Consider the following 17,376-nt stretch of genomic DNA (forward strand, 5'->3'; position numbering starts at 1 on the left):
AGATCCAACCAAACAGACTCCGTGGTCTGGAAGACTGCAGTGAATGGCACTGATGTTTTGAGTCTTGCCCTTTGCTTGGCTGCAGACCTACTCTAGTTCAATAGAACATTCACTCTCAACCATTCTTTCATGCCAACCTCTCTTCCAACTCTAAAATTCAGTGATTCTTTGACTCTGATGTATGACTGGGTGGGTGGCCCTGTAGAAGAGAGAGGAGTTCAGCTAACAAAAAGAATCAGGCCTTGCTAAAAGTCCCGTTTTATTTTCGGTCAATACGCCATCCCTACAATGTAACCCTCCTTTGTGATCAATACGGTGAAATAGGAAAGTTATCTTTCCAATGAATATTCCACTTAATGATCATGCACGGTGTTGCTTTCCCACATATTCACAGAATGCCTCAGGCCAGTCAGTCACTCTTCCTGCCCTAGCATGGCCAGTTGGGTTTGAACAACTGTAGAGACCTGAAGTATATATACAGAAGCACATGTGCAAAAACACATGTATCTCTCTTGTTCCACCTTTTAGAAAAATCCACAAATGTAAATAAGCAGCATCATAGCACCTTTCTGTACACATCTCCCTCCTGCACTAGATTATAAGCACCCTGAAGCCATGAGCTACATCTTATTCATCAATAAATCTTCAAGCCTCATTCAATGAGTGTTGGTAGAATGCATGCAGGAAAGAAAGGATGAGTGAATAACCACTTTACCCCAGTGCCATTGAGAGGAGGGGTTCCTTGTGTCTACTTGTCTATGATTTTAAGAAATGGAGCCTCCTTTATCTCCTAATCTGGACAGTAGTGTCTGTAGCTTCATGAATAGACATAAGAAAGTAGCCCTTGAAAGGTTTCCCAAACCTTAAACTCTTCTTAGCTTCTGAAACAACATGCATTATACTCAGCCAAGAAAATGCCTATCCTAAAAGGGAGAAACATATCTCATTGGTGGTCCCCACCAGTGGCATATAAGACCCATCCACAGGTGTCTCCGCATGACTGAACCAGGTGCCTAGTGTTGGGGACGGGGGGTGGGGGGCCTTTCAGAGGATTTTCCTCCATCCAGTTGGCATGTGTGCTTTGATACAGCTGGCCCGAAAAGCACTACTCTTTTCTTAGTGAACACTGGAAATTAATTCCAGCCCTAGATTCTGTAAGGGTTCCAAACTGCTTTCAGGCCAGTCTTCTCAGACAGAGAAAAGGACCCAGGCGTGTGGGGTGGGGGGTGGGGGGTGGTTAACACAGCATGGGAGCCAGTAGAAGGCTGGCTAAGGGGAGGTATAACTGGTCCAAAAGAGCAGAAGACACAGGCGGTCCCGGGTCCGAGGCAAAGGCTGGGCGGTGAAAGATCAGGATAAACAGCCTCAGAAACTGACCTTCACGCTGGCGCCTTCTAAACTCCTAAGTTCCTTAATAAAATAGATCCAAGAGGACCCCAGAACACAGAGGGAGAGGGAGTGAAGTACTGATCTAGACAAGAAAGAGCAGCTGCTTCGATTTCTCTGCGGGGGTGGGGGAACCCCTCCTGGGACAAAGAGAAACCTGAAGCCAAACATGCAAACGACCTGCAGCTGGAGGGATGGCAGGACGAGTGTAATGCAAAGCAAGACAAATCAACTCATTGCCCGGGTGTGGAGGCCGGCAGGCTGAGCCCCAGAAGGCTAATTGGAAACACGCCCAGCCTCCCTCACGCCGTTTAGAAGTCACTGAAACATAGTTCCCTCTCAGCAACGGATGAGAGAGTCAAATATTCCAGAGAGCTGCACCGGCCAGAGAGAAGCCCTTGCCTCCCCACAGCTCAGGATCACCTTAGTGCTGAAGGAGCCCTTGGGGCAAACCCAGAGGCTTCCCTTCTTCTTTTATTCCACTTTCTCTCCTTAATGTCTGTCCCCTGGGGGTGGGGAGGCGCCATCCCCTCTGTGCCTGCTCGTCTGTTCTGCTCCCCTGAGCAGTAAGCGGTGGGCTGCTGCTCTCGCACCACTAATGGGCCCTGGCACCCGTCCCAGCCCCAGGGATTGGTCTCTGGAGGGCTGTGAGGGAGCCCAAACTCCATCCGGCTTCTGACTTCGCTCAGGGAAGGAAATATGCTGCAGGTTCCCAGGGAGGTTGCTAGGGCCACGTCCCCGGCTTCCTAAAAGACTACGTTAGCTCTCAGGCACAGCCTCTCACACGTCGCTTCCTGGCAAAATGCTCCCAGGCCCTGCCCTTTTCTGTCCAAACCACTGCTTTCCGGAAAACTTATGCCTGAAAATTTGGGGAATTACAAAGGGGCCTGCACCCAGCTTGGGTGAGGTCTCTCTGACTTTTATGGAGTCCTACCTGACTTTTTCAGGTTTTTTTGCAGGGGGAGGTGGAGGGGGTGAGGTCTGGAAATCCCTGAGCTGCCTCGTTGGAGTTCATAGAATATCTCTTTGACACTTCCAGTAAGAGCCCCCTTAAATCAAAATTTTGTATCTATCTAATTCCTAGAAACAATATATGACTGATTAGCACCACTGACCAATATAACTGCATGGATGTATTTTACATTTGTCATGCTTTCACACATAGGAAGAGTTCTCAGAGTGTGCTTCAACCAGCAGCAGAAGCACCACCTGGGAACTTGTTAGAAATTCAAATTCTTGGGCTCTGTCCCAAATAGAGCTCAAGATTGAGAACCACTGACATACGGCATCTCAACGGATTCTCACAACCGCCCTCCAATCTCATATAATTCATATTTGACATATGTAGTAACCAAGCTGCTAAAAATTTAAGGGTTTTGCCCAAGGCTACAGGCATCCAAAAAAGCTGAGTACAGTATGCTTTCTACAGGAAATTGCAGCCAGTCAGCTTGTTTGTCTCCATGGCCACAGCCACACTTGCAGGCCTGACTTCACCCTAGCCCTGTACTGTTGGTCATCAGATTCAGGGCACTTTGTGGATGGCCCAATACAAATCCATCCCCACAGATGAAGAAACTGCCCATTGAAGATGGGTCAGTAGTGCCATTTCCAGGTAAAAAGATAGCCCATAAGGTAAATCTGCCCACATTTTCAAGAGGGCTGATGGACACAATTCCTTTCTTAGGCTTGACAGTGAGGAACTGCTATGCTAGAATGAATGCAAAAGAAAAAGAAAAATATACATAGTTAACATTTATTGAGTGCTTGTTACACATGCAACATTTTACATATATTATCTCATTTCATCTTGGTGCCTACTCTGTGAAGTAGATTCTATTACAGATGAATAAACTAAGGCTTAGAGAAGTTACCAGATTTTCCTATGTCCATGAAATAAGTCAAAAATCAGAATTCAGAGTAAATTTTCCCAAACTGGGCTTGAAATAGTCGAAATCCTCTGATGGTGTATTCACATTCACACACACATAGGAATACGCAATCATAACATTAACAAGTGTTAATCCCTTTTATTGCCACTTACAACATGTTTCATGTCCCTCTTTCATTTCATGTAAGGTTGTCAGGTATTATTGGCACCGTTTTATAGTTGAGGAAACTAAATTTCAATTGAACCACCTCTCAAGCTCTTTTAAGGTAATGAGCCCGATTTTGCACTGCCCAGAGCACAACATGTCTCTGATGGACCCCAAGAGGCTCTGCCTCCCTGGGCCAGATCAGGCTGTGACGTGGTGTTAGCAAGCGGGTCTGCGCGAGAGCATGTGTGGCTTTCAGCTTTAAAAGCTCATCTCCCTCCATGGCTAAACCAGGCCTAGTGAGATGTAGATACATAAATATCTTCTTTATGCCCTGTCCCAGGGGAAAGATAGAACCAAATAAATCCGATTAGCTTCCCAGGATGCTGGCTGCGCTCTCTGTTTGAAGTCCAGTGGGTGAAGATAATGCCATTTCCACGTGGGAGAAGCCGTTTCAGAGGGCTGAAGGGTCCCCAGAACAGAAAGCTGGCAAAATGTAGCTGAACAGAGTGGGCAATTGAGGCCCCAAGACTCTTAGGGCTCCTAAGTCCAAATCCCCGCCCTCCCTTTCCAGCCTACCCCCACCCCAGGACAGTCCCAAATAGGCCATCTACTCATCTTAATTTAAACTAAGATTGCTGCTAAGGAGGTGATCCTGGCCTGAAGGCAGAGGGAGGAATAAGTTGACCTAACGGAGTCGTTCCTAATCAGAAAACTACAAGGATTAGCAACAGTAATGAGTATTTTAAGAATATTCACAGCAGTCGTAACATTCTGCAGAAAAAGCTTCTTAAGATCATTTGCTTTCTTTTTCCTAAAACAGGAGACAGGAACTGAATGTGTGCAAGCATGTGTGTGTGCCTGTGTGTGTAGTCACAGAAATAAAAAGGATGGCCCATTGTATCCTGATGAAACCCATCACCTGCTTCAAGCCTCAGAGGTCTTAGAAGCTCTAACGATGAGACAGTTTTGTGAGCTGGCAGTTCTCCTGCACCTGCCTGCAGTCCCCAACACCACCATTCCCCTCAAAACCCTCTCTGCTCCCTCATTAGCATGTTCACCAGAACCATCTAAAAGGATCTATATCTTCCCCTATTTCCCAGCCTGGGACACTGACCACTTCTTTCTTCTGCTCGCGAGAATAGAAAGATAAATCCTACTCTCTCTGGCCTGAAATAGCCGATAAACAAAGCATCAGACATCCTTTTCTACTGAGGAAAGTTTGGAGCCTGGTTAGGCATTTGGGAAGACCCTAATTATTGTTCTTAAATTTAGTTCCAAATGTCTGAAAAAGCAGACCATGGGAAGTTTTTCTAAAATTCTAGAATCCCTTTAAAAAAAATGAGTACCATAATGTCTACTCATGATTCCCGAAGCCTCCAAGCTCAACCAGACCTAGCAGATGAGGATGTTGGCTTGCTGTTTGTTGTTTATGGTAAAAGTTAAAAGGATCACACAATCTTGTTTAGTATCCCAAGACACATGACTTCCAAAAAGCACATCTTTAAGACCCTTCTACTGAAATTTGACTTTGTTTTCTGAACTCATTAGAGATGAAAAACAACTGGTCATCATTTATAATATATCAACTGGTTCAGAGTCTGGAAATCTGTTCTACCGCTGTCTCTGACTCACTCTTCTCTTCTTTTCTCTCTTCTCTCTCTCTTTTTTATTCTCTCTCTCTGTCTCCCTCTCTCTCTCTCATCCTTATACCCCAGCCTTATTTCTAATCTAAATTAAAATTCTACTTTATTAGACTCAATGGGGATTTTTCTAGCCACTAACAGGAAATGGTTACCTCCTTTTCCATGGGATGCCTGGGCCGTCCTAGAGTGGTGTTCATTTTTTTCTTGGCTATAAATATATGAAAGATTCTGTCAGGAGTGCCCACAGGGAATGGAAGTAAAAGTGTAGTAAAGAGCATTTGATGGGTTAGAAGTTTGAGTGCCTGGCTCCTAAAGGGGACCCATCAGTTCTGGAGTTGCCTCGTGGTGATATCTCTGGTGGAAACCCTGCCTGCCTCAGTATCTCCACTTGTACTTGGCCTACAGCAGAGGGATGGCATCAGTGGCCCCAGAGATCCATCCAGGACTTCCTAGATAGGTTTCTGGGAGGAATAATTCCTCTGGATATGCCAACTTAGTAATCATGTGATTTGAGAAACTGACCATTGCCATCCCCAGGTTCTGGGAATCAAATTCCTTCTCCAGAGGGTAGGGATTTACCCTCATCTCTAAAGAACCTAGAAAGTTGGAGCTAGAAAGAAGCTTAGAGATCGTTTGGTCTGTTGCTTCATTTTCCGTTTTCCATTCACCCTTCTACAATCAATGGCCCAGGGTCCCCTGCACATCAGACTGGGGATATAGAGGCAAATAAGGTAGAGCCCAGTCCTCAAGGGGCTCACTCACAGCCCAGGGAGGAAAACAAGTCAGCAAGAAATTGCAATTCTGGGAGCTAAATGCAATTGCAGGAGAATATCTGTGACTCACCCTCAGTCCAGAACAAGGAAAGGGACACCAAAGTCTTTCTGGAGAAGGAGATGCTGAGCTTAGAAGGCTGGTCAAGAGACAATCAGCTAAAGAGGGTCTGAGGCAGGGCAGGGGGCCAGGAGAAAGAGAGGTGTGTAGGAGGTTGGGGTAAGTGTTTCTGGCAGAGGGAAAAGCATGTTCCAAGGAATAGAAATGGATAAGGGAGATGGCTAACCGTAAGTTCAGTGTGGCTGGACCATGAAGTGCAAACAGGGTAAGAGAAAGGCAGGGGCTTAAACCTAAGGGCTTACACTTGAGGCCCAGATTACAGTGGCAACTGCTTAAGGCAAACTGGCTCCCCTCATTCCTTAAGACTGTTCCATTACTCAACACTGCCTTAACACTGTCTTAACAGGCGGTGCCCCTGGCATTAGGCTTTGATTATTGAGACTGTCCCACACTTGCAGGAAACGCAGCAACCCTGGACCCCAAGCGCTAAACACCAGTAGCGCCCTCTTGAGGCCATATTGCAACATCAACCCCCACACGTTCCCAAACACTGTCTCTGAAAACCAGGGGAAATGGGTGGAGAAGGGGAGCCTCTGTCAAGAATTCCCCTAGTTGATCCCGAGAGATAGGAAATGATTTGACGTGGAGGTGGTTTCCACATCCTCACTGCCAGGGGCCAGCGGGCTTGGTCTTTCTTGGGAGAGAGAGAAAGAGAGCAGAGTCAGTGGCAGAGACAGGAGTGGTGGGAGGCGGTAATTTGGCCTCTGGTAGGGGAGCAGCATCTAGGAAGAGAACTGAGTGAAATCAATCCCTTTCTCCCTTTCTTTCTCCCTCAAGGTCCTTCCAATAGCCCCTCCCTCCCAAGACTTTCTTTTTTTCATTTTATTTTCCAAAGCAACATAGCATTCATGCAGGGCCTGGTAATGAAATGAGATAAAAAGCCAGAGCAAGTGTTTAGAGTGTCACTGGGAGGGCTTGATCCACCTCCTGGAAAGCCCAGCTCAGTCGGAGCTGGGAAGCTGAAGCTGCTGATAACACAACGCCCCTGGCATTGGACAATGCAAGGGGCCGGATAGCTGGAGCTGGGTAACAAGATGAAACCAGGAGGTGGGGGTTCTGGGGTTGGGGACAGGGACACATTGAGGCCCTTTTATCCAGTGTCTCAGGATATAAAACCCACAGCCTGCCACACTGGTGCTTTAAAATTAATTCCTAAATTGTAATACTCACAGTGGAAACAGCAACTTGCGGGATGCGCAAGACAATTTCAAAGCCCTGGGAGCTAAGAGACAAATTTCGTTTTCCCAGCTGACTCCATGTGCCCCTTACATGACCTCCAGCCCTGCTCCTTGTTTTGGCTCAGGTGAGTAGGACAGTGCAAGCTGGGGACAGCTGGACCCTCTCTGCTTGCTTCCCCAGGACTGTCCCCAGCTGGTGCCCACGGAGGAGATCCTGATACCGGTCGGGGAGGTAAAGCCAATCACGCTGAAGGCTCGCAACCTGCCCCAGCCTCAGTCTGGCCAGCGTGGCTATGAGTGCGTCCTCAACATCCAGGGGGCCGTCCACCGAGTCCCTGCCCTGCGCTTCAACAGCTCCAGCGTCCAGTGCCAGAACAGTTCGGTAAGAGGGCAGGAGTGGGACCCTGCCTGGAGCGGGGCTTTCTCTCACAGTCCTGGCAATACCCAGGCCTCATCCATGCCCACCCCACCCCCAGAACCTTCTGGGTCCCCAGGCTGACCCCACATCCCCAGGAACGGAGGCATGAGCCAGCACCCCAGGCCCCTCAGCCAGGGCAGAATGGGTTAATGGTGTCAGAGAAACCAAGTGCTGCGAGATCCCTAAAGGTAGAAGGCAGGAGCTGCGTCCTGTCCTGAGGTTTAAAGAGCACCTCTTTGCCTCCAGGTTTCCAAAAAACTAGCCGAAGCAAGTCAGCTCCACCCCAAACCCTGTCCCCATTCAGGATACGAGGAAACTGGAGGATATTGGGAAAGAAACAAGCTACAAGTAGGATGCGACGAGGCGAGGTGGGAGGGTGGGGGAAGGAGGAAGCAGTGGATTTCAAGAGCAGCAAGGGTTAAACCAATCCTGAATGCCGGACAGAAAGCCATGAGGTGTTTAATTATAATACGAGCCCAGAGAAGATCTTTTTATCTGCCAATTCCCTGTCTCTGACTGCGGGGGGTCAGCTGGGAGATGGGGGTGACGTGACAAAGGTGTTGAGGGAAGCTAATTCGCCTGAGAGAGATAAAGAGAATCTGGGCCTCTTATCAGGGAGCTGTCAGATTCCCGGGTCACAGGCGCTTGATAGAATTTGTAATCGGTGGAAGGCCGCCAAGCTCGAGGGGAAGGCGGGACAAGAAAGAAACGGAACACAACAAAGGCAGGAAAGGCGGCAGGAAAGGCTGGGGGCGAGCGCGCCGACAGTGACGTGCCCTCCAGAGCCGAGTGGCCAGGACCGGGGCAGTCCGGTCGCCACGGAGGGGATTCCCTGGGGCCTCCTTCACGGAGGTGTGGCCCGGCAGCAGAGAGCGGTGCTTCCGAAGCGTGTGAAGGGCTGAAAAGTCCTCTGTGGAATCAGCATGAGAGAGGAAGTTGTCTCTTGGCCACAGCTTGAGTTCTGTCTTGGGAGGGCTGATCAGATCTGTGCCCAGAAAGCTGTGGGCACGTTTCTCCCCAGTGGACTGCTGACCGAAGGAAGGCTCATCGGCAGGCAGAGGGGACCCCCGCCGGGCCTGGCCAGCCAACCCCTCAGCAACTGTTTGTCAGGCATTTGCACCGCTCAAGGCTCTTGGGGCTCCCCGAGCAACCAAAGGTCTTTCTAGAGAGACCGCACAGGAAAAGATGCAAAGTGGTGCACGGGAAGTGCCGCATCATAGGTAGACAGTGGCAACCCCAGAGGACAGAGAAGCTGGGGAGGGTTGGCAGGAAAGTCAGAGAAGAGACCCAGGGAAGGTGGATCCAGGGTGGACTTAAGGATAAAGATGGGTTAAAGGGATGGCAGCTGTAGTGAGAGGCAGGCATTCTCTGTGAAATCTGAACTGAGTTAAGACACAGAAAGGGGCCTAAGCAATGTGTTTGGAGACAGATGGAGTCAAAGATTTCTGTAGAAGAGTAGTAGAAACAAAGGTTGAAGTAAGTTCGGATCAGATTACGAAAGATCTGGAATGCCAAGTGAAGGGGTTTGGGCTGCATCCTGCTGGTGTTAGGGTCTGGGAGTCAGGGGCAGGGCACCGTGGGGATCATTTGAGCAGCACACAGGGTTGCCCTGATTCTCCCCCAACTCGTTTCCCAGCCCAGAGGGAACCAGAGCCCCTGGTTTCTCTCCTGCTGTAGTCTGGTCCCCTGAGATGCCAGCAGCAGCCCTGAGCCCAGGACGGAGCCTCACGAACCATGTGCCTCTGCCCCTCTCCCCGCAGTACCAGTACGACGGGATAGACATCAGCAACCTGGCCGTGGACTTCGCCGTGGTGTGGAATGGCAATTTCATCATCGACAACCCTCAGGACCTGAAGGGTAAGGGGCTGCTTCCGGGTGGGGTGTTGGTCTTTTCTCAACCCTGGGAAAGACTGGGCTGCAGGGATCAGAGCCTTCCGGCCATCGTGCCACAAATAGTACACTCCCTCTGTCAGCCGAGCTCTTCAGAGGATCCTAAAGCAACATTTGGAGTCATCCAAGGAGTCCTGTTGGGAGCCCTTGTTTTATTACAACCAGAGCATCTGCCAGGCTGCTGTGGGCTCATCTGTGTCATTCTTTGGCTCCCAGAGGATTTGAAGTATCTGTGGAATGTGGCCCAGGAAAGTCCTGGTTTCCCTGGAAATAGAGATATTGTTTCTAGTCAGGCCCTTGTTCCCTGTCCTTGGGGTCACTGCACAAAGGAGGTTTCCAGGCTGCTCCTCTGGTCCTGAGGTGGATGGGAAGGACCAGCCTGCTGATTTGAGCTCACATCTGAAGGAAGGAAGCACAGAAAGGGGAACTGGGCTAAGAAGGAGGGGCTACTCCACGACTCCATGAAGGCCACCTTTATTCATTGCCCTATAAACACATGTCGACCATCCCCTATGTGCCAGGTGGGCAGGACTCTCAATGCAGCACATATCAAGATTCTACCCCTGCTCTCAAGAATGAAAAAATCAAATCTGATGAGCCCTTACTATGGGCTCAGCACTCACTAAGCAATTTGAGATTATTTTACTTAATCATCATGACAACTCCAAGAGGTATGTGTTGTTATTATTGTCATTGTATAGATGAGGAAACTGTGACCCATAGAGCCTAAGAAACACGCCAAGAGTCAGACAGTATGGGATGGAGCATGGATCTGAACCAAGCCAGCCTAATTTGCAGAGCCCACACGCTGCAACCACATTACCCTAAGAACCTGCTGCTCAGGCCTCTATGTGTTTGAACCCTCTTCCCCTGAGCCTGCACCCTGTCCCGTATTAACCAGATGGCTCCCCACACAGCTAGTAGCTGGGGTTGGTCACAGGCCTCTCCTTCAGCCTGACAGTAACCCCTTGGGAACAGAGAGAGGGGGACCAAGACCACAGCAGGATCTGCAAGTGCTTCAGCATCTATGGTGTCACAGCTTCCTGTCTCAGATGCCACCACTAAAATCAATGCTACTTAGGCTGGGAAAAAGAAATGGAGCCAGAGACTTGTTTTTCTATTTCTCCTTATACCCCGGCCAAATGTACTCACTGCTAAGAGATAGGAGACATTTCCCCTGCTGAGGATCTGGGCTTGGTTCCCAGAGGTTGCCTTTGCACCTGGAGCTTAGGAAAAAAAACAGCCACATCTAGCTGTCACATCAGAAACCTCACTTATGGCTCTCAACAACTTTTCAGAAGCTCCTTGAGTGTACGGGCAGTGTTGTCTTCATGTCTGTATCCCGTCCAGAGCCTGAGTGTTGCCGTGGGCCATGCACTGGATTGGGAAGAGAGGCAGTATAATTAGAGAGAGGGCTATATGGCCATTGTTTAAGCACTCAGTTTCTAGAATCCAGCAAACCAGGGTTCAAATCCTGGCTCTTACCCTTAGAGCCATGTGAACTGAGAGAAATTATTCTCTATACATCCCAGCTTCCTTATCTGCGAAATGGAGAAGAGGATGCCCACCTCACAGGGTCTTCAGGAGGCTCAGACAAGCCATTCAGTGCATATTAACAGATGTTCGATGTGTACTTGTCAATTAGAAGATTCCCTGTTTCCTGTCCTCTACCTAAAGAAGTTACAGGCTTATGGATGTTTAAATATAGTCCCGGCAGCTGGGACTGAGAAATGCTTGACAGAGCAGAAGAGAAGGATGAGGGTCCATGGAAGAATTAAAAAGCCTCATCCCCTGGGGCGTGTCCCTGACTCCAGCAGAGGTGCTCCGTCTAGTCCTGCAAGCTTACATCCACTTGACCACAAGAGTTGGAAAATGGCTTTCCAACTAATTTGCTTCTGGAGTCAGACTCCTTGAGATTCAGTTCAGAACACCAGCAGGCAAGGAACTAAGCTCCAGGCACATAAAACACAGTTTCACTGATTGTTCTGCGTAGGGCTTTTCAGTCTGTGAGAGAGCAAAGCAAAGGCAAAGGGTTTGCAGACTCCAAAAGTGGCCTGTTAAGTGGACAGTTTGTCTTCTCCAAGGACACACTCTCTAGCCAGGGGGACTATAGGCAGGACTGCATCAACCCTCTTCTTATCAGCTCTGCCTCCCCCACTGCCAGTCACCTGGACTTTTTTTTAGCCCAAGCCAACTCCCCTGTAACTGCCACACAATTTCTGGCATGACACGCAAGACCCCTCTCTCTTCTCAGGGTCTGTAATGTAGCAGCAGAGTGAGTTGGAATTTCAAGATTCCAGTTTAGGGCCCTAACCTCAGTAAGCTCTAAGAATCATTAAATCCTTCTTTGAGCTTCATTTGTACCTGAAATGGGAAAATTAACCCTCACCTCTTTAATAAGAGCTAATGTGAGACTAAGAGAGGCTCTGGAGGCAGAAGAATATAGTTTGAGATCAAAGAAAATAAAAACCATGGATAGAACATCAAATTCATTACAAGCATTGTGTTAAGCACTTAATATACAACCTCTCATTCAAGCTTGACCACAAATAATTTCCCTCTGCATAGATTATGTAAACAAAGTGAAAGAAGGTTGAATCATTTGTCACATTGCTAGGAGGTGGTAAAGCCACAATTAAAGCCCTGATCTGATTCAATCTAGAGCCAGAACTCTTAGATGTTATTTCCAATGGTGCCTTAAATGATTGCCAAGAAGTTCAATTTATTATTAATTCCCCATCAATAATTCTTGCATAGTAATCATGATCAGTTGTGTCCTCCATGGCTGGGGACAATTCCTACCGTGCCTGCAAGAAGAGGGTAAGTGGTGAGAAGCCATCCCCAGTCTCATCGGTGACTGCCCCTCTCTCTTTGCAGTCCATCTCTACAAGTGTGCCGCCCAGCGGGAGAGCTGCGGTCTCTGCTTAAAGGCTGACCGGAAGTTTGAGTGTGGCTGGTGCAGTGGCGAGCGCAGATGCACCCTCCAGCAGCACTGTACCAGCCCCTCCAGCCCCTGGCTTGACTGGTCCAGCCACAATGTCAAGTGCTCCAACCCTCAGATCACAGAGGTGAGTTCCCCAGGTTCCCGGAGCTGATGCCAGGACAATGGGAAAGGAGTGCAAGTTGAGACTCTGTGGAAGACTTCCTCACATAGAGTGTATTTACCGTGGGGTGCATGAAGCCTCTCACATGTGTTGTGAGGCCCTGTGTTCAGATGTAACTGACAAAACCTACGGAAGTGTGTCCTGGGTGCATGTGTCCATGCCACGGGGAGGCAGAGCCAGCCCGGCCTCCTGCCAAGCCAGCTGAGCCAGGTGGGGACAAGAAGTTGGCTCCATGGCACATGGGCATTGCAGAAAGCAGGTTTAGCTATCCTCGGCAGAAAGGTGATTTCAGGCGCTGCAATTAGCTCAGAGTTGCAAAGTTGGAAATGGAAGAAGAAAGTAAAGGCAGGTGCTACATCAGCTACCATGCCATTTCTCAGGGTTTACTCTATGTCCCAATTTGTTTGCGCATTTTAATGGCAAGAAATAGGTAATTAATTATCCTGAAAAAAAAAATGGTGTTTCCTGAATAGCAAATTGCCAAGGAAGATGAATAGATGATGAAGATGAAAATGCAGCTGCTTGGATTTTGAATGGCCTGGGAGAGGAATAGTTGTACTTCACTTTGGTTGCATTGTGTGCTCATCACTCTTCACTGTTCTCTATTCACCAACTGTCATCTGTACTTTGAAACTAATTGCATATTCCCCGTGGTGACTAGGAATAAAGGCCGAGGCAAGTACTACTGTGGTCTGCACACTTGAGAAAGCCGGGAGGAGCTGCTCCTCTTCTGCCCCTTCCCTGAGACATTCCTTGTTTTCCCTGCTGGCCATGGACAGCAGCTCTGGTTCTCACTTATATTATGCCGAGTATGGAGAAAATTCTGGAGCACATGATAATCATCCTGAAGCCTCAGATCAGTAAAAAAAAAAAAAAAAAAAAATCCTTAAGAGTGAATAGGTGTTGTCAACCTGCACCTGCTGGATGGACTATTTGAAGAGGGAGCTAGTATATATTCAATGGGTCATAACCTGTGTTTCACACTCTCATTTACTCCTAACAACGATCCCGAGAGGGAAGCATTCATGTCTCCATTTTATAGGTGAAGAAAATGAGGCTCAGAGAAATTAAGTAACTTGCCCAAGTTCACACAGCTAAGTAGCAGAGCCAGTATTTGAGCTCAGATTTATTTAAGTATAAAACTATTTTTAAATTCTTTATGATTTGCCCAAACAATGTAAAGAAGTGGTGCTTACTCTTCCTTCGTATCCCAACCTTTCCTGCCTGGGATGGACTAGATAAGTGCAAACCCATCCATATGGCAGCATTTCCCAGGGAAAACACAGTGCTGTGTGGAAGTCTCTGTTGCATCTAGGTCCGTATTCATCGGAGCAGGGAGGTCTGAGAGTGCAGGCTCTGCCCCTCCAAGATTGGGCAGCTTCAACCACACTTTGCTCTTTGATGTGGCCTGTGATGGTGCATACTGAATTCGTCCTCTGTCTTTATGTTGCTGGAAGAGAATGACTGCAGGGGCTTCTGATGACACTCCAGCCTCGGCCTTGAGACAGCCAGAGCCCTGTGCTGCTCAGGACTCCATGCCATATCTCTGATTCTAGTGATTTCCGGAAACTGCTGGTCTGAGAACTTGCAAGGTTCTGTAATTCTTTTTGCTGTGGCAGTTGAAAGTCTCCATGTCCCTAGGCACCTGTGGTGCGGTGGAGCTTAAATTAGTCAGGGACTCACCTCCATCAGCACCTCCCATCTCCGTCAACCTGCAGCTGCTGCACCAGCCCCGTCTGGACCCCAACTGGCGGGGGGGCCCCTCCCCAGCCCCAAGGCAGCCTTCTCCCTGGGAAACCTCTGCCTTGGCCGCTGCTCACTGACCGGGGACTGACGGGCGCTCTGTTCACAGAGGACACCCAAGCTACATGGAAGCTAATTAACCCCCTGAGGTAATTAAGGTGTAATTGATTTTCCCAGTGAACACATCAGCAGGAGGCTGAGGCCCCAGGCGCTCGGGTCTCTTGTTGATATTTTTCAAGGAGAGGCTGTTGAGAAAGAAAAAGAGCATCTTAGGGAAGTGACGAATCCGTGCTGTGTCCTGAGCCACCTGGGAGGACATCACTGAGGACAGGATATGTGAGAGGGGGTGTCAGGCCTGCAAACTTTTATTCACTGTTATCTGGAATGATTTCTTTCATTTTGCTTCTCCTATCCACCACCTATCCTCCTTTCCCTAAAAAGTCATTTTTCACTTTTTTAACTTTCATTTTTAAAATAATTTCAGATTTATAAAAAGGTACAAAAATAGTACAAAGACCTTTCATATACCCTTCACCCAGAGGCTCCAAAATTAACATCTTACATAAGCAGAGAACAATTATGAAAATCATGAAATTAACCTTAATGTAATAATGCCATCTAAAGTGCATGTCTTACTCACATTTTGCCAGTTGTCTCACTGATGTCCTTTTTCTGATTCAGGATCCAATCCAGGATGATGTGTTACATTTCCTGGCTGTGTCTACTTAGTCCTTGAATCCTCAGTCTTTCTTTCTCTTTTATGACCTTGATACCTTTGAAGAGTACTGGCTAGTTATTTTGTAGAATGTCCCTCAATTTGGATTTGTCTGATGTTTCCTCATTATTAAATTCAGGTTACATATTTTTGGCAAAAAGCACTTCAACAATGTTGGGTACATGTCGAAAGGACACAAGAGCAAACCTAGAGGCTCCCAATGGCCATATCTGGGGCAATTTGAGCAAGAAAATAAACAACAATAGTAATGGACTATAACCCCTATAGTAAATAAGAATCCACACATCCTGTTGAAGGGTTTTTTTCTCTCTCCCAGTGTTTATTAATTTATTTCTTCAAATAAATTTATTTATTCAGTTAAATAAATGGGGGAGAGGGAAAGCTTTCCCTCACAGTAGAATTCCAGCTAATAAATGTAGAAGGAATTATGGAAATAGAAAATCACCATTTGACAAAGTTCATAGTAATAATTATTTCGGTCATGAATGGTCAATGGTTGCTGAAGTGGGTGAATAAAAGTGTCATGAGAAATAGGATATTTACCTAGTCTCAAGGTATCTTCCCACAAGTTACTTATTGGTTACAACATGAAAAATAGTAACTACAGTGAAAAAACCTGATAAACACCACCTTAACCAAATGATCAAAATTCACATCTCCAGTAATGAGAAAAATCAACCTGATGTGCCTCCCAAAAGGATATGCTGAGAAGGGCACAGCCCCATTTCTATGACATTTTATGCAAAAGTGCATACTTTGTTAAAATTGCTTTTAAGAAGAATTCACTTTTTTACTTTTCCTTAACATTCTCAACTAATGCATTGATATTGGCATAGATATCTTTCTTAAACTTCTTGCTCATTGAAATTCTGAGGTGCACATACCTCCTTGCCTCTGGCCCTTATCTTCAAAATGTGAACCCCCGTGGTCTGAGCACACATGCAAATGGAAGCCATTTACTAAAAAGTTCCTTCTTGATGAATGAAAAGGGAGGGATTCTCTGAAGGCCTATGGTGGTTGCTGGGGGTGACAGCATTTCCTATCATGGAAATAACTGGGAGCTGAGAATGGGTGTCGACCTACCTGGGGGTAGGAAAATAAATGAGATGTCCTCAAAAGAGTTCTACTTCAGGAAAAGGAGTGGACCCGAGCTTAGTTAGCTGCACAGCAGTGTTCTTCTTTAACCTCTCCTTACCCCACTGTCTCCATGGCAACCAAACCCACCCCTGGAGACCCATCTTTTATGGCAGCTTCATGTAGGACAAGATGTACAGCCTATTGAATTTCCCAGTTTGCATAAACTTCAGGTTAGGACCCCCTCAGGACTCGCCGTCTGCTCCTTCTCAGCCAGCTCCTGGTGTGATAATGACGCCATCCCCTATGGGAGGGATCGCAGACTGTTCCCATTCCAGCTGTCATCCTGGGCATCTGCGCACGTGTCACCTGTTCAACCCCAGGAACAGGAGAAAGGCAGAGGACTGGAAAGCCCGTGAGATGCACAGCCCACCGCATTTCTGTTCTCCCGGCCTGTGCTTCAGGGCCTGCTGGGACCTCAAAGAGTAGGATGTTAAGAGCCACCCACTAGAAAGGAAGGCCCAGAGAAAACACTTCCCAAGGAGCAGTGAGTGGGCAGGACCCAGCAGAAAGGAAGAGGAAACTGGATATGCTCATGGGCAGAGAAACTTACGGAAGGTAAAGGAGCTTGGGACCTACGCAACAGGTTTCAGTCAAAGTGAGTATTCTGAGCAAAAGGAGGAGGTGCCACAATTACAGAAGAAATTAATTCACTTGTTAAAGGAATAGTTAATAAGTGTCTACTGCATGCCATGCAAAGTGCGAGGCCTGGAAATTGTCATTTGGATGAGTGAGTCCTGGATGGGGAAGCAGAGGGATGCAGCCTCTCTCAGGAAGACCCCTGGCTATCCTTGAACATTGGCCACCAGTGGCTGGAAATGGCTCACCCTGCAGGCCCCTCCGCTTCCTCCAAAGAGCCTGGGACTGAAATTAGTAATCTCCACCTTTTGGAGTTGTCTCCAATGTAGAAAGAGAACCCTAGCAAGGACCTAGGCTTCCACAGCTAAGCAGAACACTAACCCCAAGCCAGTGACGTGAATAGACTGTCACATTCTAATTCTGGGAGGCTTAATAATAGCAGTTTCTCTTTAACAAGACTTTACTATGCAACAGGACCTGTCCACTTTGCATACCTCCTTCTCTTTCTCCCAACAACCCTTCAAGATGGCTGTTGCTATCCTCATTTAAGAGTTGAGGAAGCATGACTTAGGAGGGTAAATAATTTGTCCAGAGTCACACATCTAGTTAGTGGTAGAGCAGAGGTCCTCTTGGAAGAC

At 47.6% G+C, this 17,376-nt stretch overlaps 1 protein-coding gene across 1 annotated transcript in view; it reads left to right on the forward strand.

Annotated features, from left to right (window-relative positions):
• PLXNA2 (plexin A2) overlaps positions 1-17,376 on the forward strand; it is a 211,909-nt gene that overhangs the window by 149,684 nt on the left and 44,849 nt on the right. The window contains exons 10-12 of the mRNA XM_037824810.1: positions 7,316-7,516; positions 9,313-9,409; positions 12,320-12,510. Coding sequence (XP_037680738.1) covers positions 7,316-7,516; positions 9,313-9,409; positions 12,320-12,510 — 489 coding nt within the window. The remainder of the gene's footprint in view (positions 1-7,315; positions 7,517-9,312; positions 9,410-12,319; positions 12,511-17,376) is intronic.

This window comes from Choloepus didactylus, chromosome 2 (assembly GCF_015220235.1).
Source record: "Choloepus didactylus isolate mChoDid1 chromosome 2, mChoDid1.pri, whole genome shotgun sequence".
Taxonomy (NCBI): Eukaryota; Metazoa; Chordata; class Mammalia; order Pilosa; family Megalonychidae; genus Choloepus; species Choloepus didactylus.